Source organism: Pyxicephalus adspersus, chromosome 1, assembly GCF_032062135.1.
Source record: "Pyxicephalus adspersus chromosome 1, UCB_Pads_2.0, whole genome shotgun sequence".
Lineage (NCBI taxonomy): Eukaryota > Metazoa > Chordata > Amphibia > Anura > Pyxicephalidae > Pyxicephalus > Pyxicephalus adspersus.
In genome coordinates, this window is record NC_092858.1 from 171,804,660 (window position 1) to 171,810,432 (window position 5,773).

At 40.5% G+C, this 5,773-nt stretch overlaps 1 protein-coding gene across 1 annotated transcript in view; it reads right to left on the reverse strand.

The window, feature by feature from the left end:
- Positions 1-5,370: 5,370 nt before the first annotated feature.
- Positions 5,371-5,773, reverse strand: part of TEX55 (testis expressed 55) — a gene marked incomplete at its 3' end in the record, with an annotated part of 29,342 nt that continues 28,939 nt past the window's right edge. Inside the window, 1 exon segment of the mRNA XM_072399681.1 lies at positions 5,371-5,433. Coding sequence (XP_072255782.1) covers positions 5,371-5,433 — 63 coding nt within the window.

Genomic DNA, 5,773 nt, shown 5'->3' on the forward strand with positions numbered 1-5,773 from the left:
TCATTCTCCTCCAAAATCCATAGGGCCCCTCTATCGTCAGTCAGGTTCCAAGGTCCTCTCCTCCTCCTGTGTCACTGTCTGTATCTGTCTGCCATTTGCAACCCCTACAGTGCTGTGTAATTTGTTGGCGCTATATAAATACTGTTTATAATAGTAATAATAATAAGGTAGTACCTCATCTAAACCAGTTCTCTACAGAAGCCTTTAGGATAGACATGGGTTGTGTATCAGCTCCAGTAACAGATGTGCCATAACCTGTCTTAAACCATGGTATTAGGACCATAGGTTCAACTGAGTAGAGGTAAGTATTATCAAACCCTGGGATACAATTGGAGACAGGAAGAGTGCACAAAAGCGTACCTGTCCTTTCAAGGACCTGGACTAATTTAAAAGAATAGAAGCTTTAGGTATTATATATTCTTTATTATTGTCTATAACCCCAGCAGCAAGGTCTCACCCTAGAATGGCTAGGCAAGGGTAAGTGTGGCTTCTCTTTCAATAGCTAAGCTACAATGGTCACTGGTCAAGGTGAGGAATCCTGGAGATTTAACTTACATTAAAAGCAGCAGACTGGTTGAAAGGCTTGCAGAAGCACAGCTGTGCCTGAGGTTATGGATTTCTTTCCTGTTGACACCAGTAGGGACGCAATGGGAACCAATGTTCCACTCAATATTGGCATAAGTTGCCCAAGCAGGATAGCCATAATATAACCTGATTATTCTGACCAATCAGAACTATGTTTCTTCACGGTCCGCTTTATAATTCAATGCTAAAACGATTTCAGGTACCAACTGTATTCTTTCTACAGCATAATTAAAGGGTTGTAAAACATGACAAGAGCCTTTATGTTCTATAAATGGCTCCTGTGTTTGTTTTCTCCAGGACATAACACACTTTAAGCACTACCATAACACAGCAGACGAGCCGCTTAATGAGATTTCAATCCTGAAACATTACTTACATATTGTGCGCTTCCAATGTTAATTAAAATGATCTGGTAATGCTGCACAATATCTTTGTGAAGTTAATAAGCTGCACTTATTAGTTCCCTGCCAGTCGCAGCCTTAATCCCTGGAAAGCCGATGATATTAGCAGGAAGTCCGTTTATATGTGATACTTTACCCCAGGGATATGGTGAGGGTTTTCCCCACAGTAATACAGGATCTGGAGTTGGTTTGTTCTGCTTAACCCCAAATAATTGGTGTTATTTTTCCCTCTTGTAACTCTTTAATGACCAAGACCCAACTCTGCAGTTGTTTCTTTTTGCATATCAAAGCACAGCTTGCTCCAGAAGTTAATGAATGTCTAGGCTCCAAAAAGTTTTTTTCTTTTTTGCATTGTTTGTGAATAACTCACAGTGAGAATTTTATACAGTAACTGCCACCACACTGCCTAATGTTATGCTATGACAAAAATCTGTCCAAATTGCATTTATTAAAAAAATGTACCTGTTCCGACTTACGCATAAATTTAACTTAGGAACAAACCTACAGTGCCTAACTGGTATGTTACCCTGGGACTACCTGTATTCTATTATCAGTTTATTCACGACTTATTGCTATGCCCAAATTGATGTGAAAAAGTCTATAGGTAAACATCCAAATATAGGGATTGCAGCCTTTATATAAAGGTTTAACCCAACGCATTTCACCAGAGAGCTTGGCCTCCTCAGGGGTAGGTAAGGGCTTGCAAAGTGTAAGATGTAAGATGTGAGCTGTGGATATAGGAGGGGTTTCTCCAGATGCTTTATTAGCATACAGAAATAATGCAAACATTGTTACCAGTAAAAGAGGAAAAAATGAAAAACTGAAAGTTTCTAGGGACAGATAATATGGGATTGAAGGGATCCTCCATGTTCATATGCATGCTATTGGACCCCATTCATTCCTTTGGATCAGCAATACTTGACTAGACTTCTAAAGACCACAATGGACCTGATTTATTATACAAGACTGGAGAAGATAGAAAATCATGAGAAAATCTTAATAAACCTTGGAATGGATTTCTTAAAATCATTCGCTATTAAATGACAAATGATTTTAATCTTGGATTAGATCCACTTCAGGTTTGCTGGATCACCCCAGCTCTCCCATGATAGTCTAGCTTCTCCTGTCTTGGAGAGCTTTAAAAAACCAGGCTCAATGAGTAAGACTTACCCATAGGGATGAACAGGGTGAAAGGAGAAGACCCAACAGGTACATTTTTGTTGGAAAGACTGTACATTGCTGGAACAAGAAGAAAGGGAAAGGCTGAGGCCGGTCGGGTCCTCAGGGGCGTGGCAGGTGGGTATTGATAAAAAGGCAAATGCATAAAATTAGAATTCCCTGAATATAGGAAGTTGGTTGGCTCAAGTTGCACATAGAAGAGTAACATGCACCATACAATATGTGGGGGTAGTAATTATGTAGGCAGAACACACAAGACATCTACAGATTTAGAATTCCACTGATACAGTCATGGACCAACCTGTACAAGTTCTTCTTTGTTCTGTTCCCAAGTTCGGGTTGTCCCTGTCTGTGTCTCCTGTTTCTGATACTCTTGTGTACCGACCCCTGCTTTGACTCTTGACTACTCCTGATCGTTGTCTGCCCTGACCTTTGGCTATTCTCAACTACTGCTGTTTACTGCCTGCCCTGACCACTAACTTGTCTGACCAGACTTTATTCCTATCTATCAGCAGTTTCCCACCTCTGCGTGCACAGGGGCCGCAACCTGGCAACAGCCTGCAGTGTAACATCCTCACCTGTAGGGGCTCTGGAGAAAACCAGGCTGTTGTTTAGACTCCCCAGCGTTGTCTGAGCCAATAGAGCTGCTGCTTTGTGTTAGACAGCATTGTAGCGTACACATGGATACAGAACAAATGGCCTTCTTCTTTTTCCCCATGTGACACTGTTCAGCCTTGTTGATTGGCCGCTCTTACATACCGCCATACTTAGAAGTATTAGCTATCTCTGACAGCTCGAATGGAGGTAAGAGGCAGAAGGCAAAGCAACAGGTACACCTTAGATAAATCAAGTCCATTATGGTCTGTAGCAGTCTAGCAGAGTATGACTGATCTTTAGAAATGAATATGGGCCAATGGCATGCATGTAAACATGGAGGATCTATTCATTGCCATTCCTCTGCATTCATTCACTGCAGGTTGACTGTGGCCACAAAATCAGGAAATCTCTGACATGAAGAGGTTACTTTCGGCTGTGGACCGGTTCCACTTCGATGGCTTTTTTTGTCAGCCTTAATGAGAAAACGCTGAGTGCCGCTGCGGCATTGTTACCTCACTCCCCTAATGCAAATATCAATAGTGCTCCTGGCAGAATAAATAAGGCAGCTCGTAATAAGCTCCTTATTGTTTTTACTGCATGCTCAATATTTTGCCACAAGGACGTTGCCGGTAATCTGCAGAAAACACAGTCAGATTAAAAAATACTGTTGGTAATACACAGAGAACATTAGCAGGACGCTAATAGCTGCTCGGAGGTCTTGTCGGGGAGTCATTTCAGCGTCGTCCATTCCTCATATATGACTCTGAACCGAGAATTAGGCGGGGAGCGAAAACAAAAGGGGTTTGGAAAGGAAAATTAAGTCCTTTCATCAGGTAGGCAAACAGAAGCTTAGCTAAATATTCCAGTTTACAAGATAATTATAAAGCCGCTAACCTTATGGCAGCTTTCTAAGATGTAATTAGCAAGGAACATTTCATTTGCTTTGTTAAAGGGGTTGCACGAGGAATAAGAAGGCTGGAAGAACCCTTCATTGGAGTTCTGAAGGAAGAATGGCAACTTCAGGGAAGTAATCAGTGAATAAAGTTATCCCGGAATTGAATGTAATGAAAATGACTTTTATGTGATTTATATGATGGAGGAGCATTGGTGGCCTGTAAGCACACCTTGCCGCATTAGGTCCCCAGGTTCCAGTCTTCACCAGGACACTCTGCACCTCTCAAAAAGAAACTTCTAGGTTAAGGCTCAAGCCAAATTGGCAATAAAACTATGGTAGGGACATTAAATAGTGAGAATGCTAAGTTACATGGCACTAAATATTATGTCAGCTTTATATAAATATTATTAATATTATACAGTTTTTATGTAGCGCCAACATATTCCTCAGTGCTGTACATTAAATAGGGTTTGCAAAAAACAGACAGATACAGACAGTGACACAGGAGGAGGAGAGGACCCTGCCCAAAAGACCTTACAACCTAAGAGGTGGGAAGCAGCACACAATAGGAGAAAGAATGGTGGGAAATAGTGATGTGATAAGGGACAAAAGAAGATGGGTAGGTAAATATGAAAATATGGGTTTTAAAGGCTCTTTTAAATGAGCAGAAAGTAGGAGCAAGCCGAATAAGATGACGAAAACCATTCCAGAGAGTCGGGGCAGTTCTAGAAAAGTTTTGGAGTCATGTGTATGTAGAGGTTATAAGTCAGGAAGTCAATATTAGGTCATAGGAGTAGCAAAGAAATACAAGGTAATAACACTTCACATATATCCAGAGTGATGCAGGGAGTGCATATGTGTACATTTTTTGTACCCACTTGAATTCTAGATGCAGACATCTGCAGATGCCTTGTGTGTTCTGCCTACATACCTACTATCCCCACTTATTCTGTGGTGCATGTTACTCTTCTATCTGCAACTTGAGCCAACCAACTTCCTATATTCAGGGAAGTCTAATTTTATGCATTTGCCCTTTTATCAATACCCACCTGCTACGCCCCTGAGGACCCTACTGGCATACCCAACAAAAATGTACCTGTTGGGTCTTCTCCTTTCACTCTATTCATCCCTATGGGTAAGTTGTACTAATTGAGCCTGGTTTTTTTAAAGCTCTCGAAGACCGGAGACGATAGACTATCATGGGAGAGCTGGGGTGATCCAGCAAACCTGAAGTGGATCTAATCTAGGATTAAAAGCATTTGTCATTTATTATGATTTTAAGAAATCCATTCCAAGGTTTATTAAGACAGAAGTCCCAGCTGTATCTAATGATAACATACAGTACATGTGATCTGTTTTACCTGTATAAAGATTTGTAGTTCCGTCCAGCCTTGTGATGCACACACACGCTAAACTGCACAGGTAGGTAATTATGCTATTTCCAGTTCCAGTCCTGCAGTGTTTATTATCATATTTTCATGTCCAGCTTGCTTACTGGACAAGGAATCATCATCATTACCTCTTAATGTTCAATTAACAGACTAATGATCACATGCATTATGTAGATGAACTAGGAAACATTTGAGTGATTTTCCTGAGAGTGTAATGTGACTGATTGATGAATCCCAAGACTGGCTGAGCACAATTGCAAATCTCACGCGGTTCCACCAATGTCAGTGCTTGTACACATTGCATGCAGTATAATGGACGCACCTTTTCCAGCATAAACTGCAAGGGATCTTCTGGCTTCTCGTACACCAGATCTTCTGTGATTTCCTGAAAAACAATGGAAATTATTAATAGAATTCAGGACAATGCTGCACAGGTTTATTGTTGTCTGATGCTGATGTATGGAGAATGTAAATCTGTACACAAAGGAGGTCCAATTAAACAGCTTTTTTTAACTGTGGCCATACCATGACTATAAAAAGTGAGGTAGTGGGGAAGTTAACACATTGAAAAATGAGAAGTACTCATCAAGAAGAATACAAATTCCAGAGTTCCAATGCTTGTGATCTTGATCAGATCAAAACAACTCCAGGGAGAAACTCATCATTTTTTAGTACTGACCTTTTATATATATATATATATATATATATATATATATATATATATA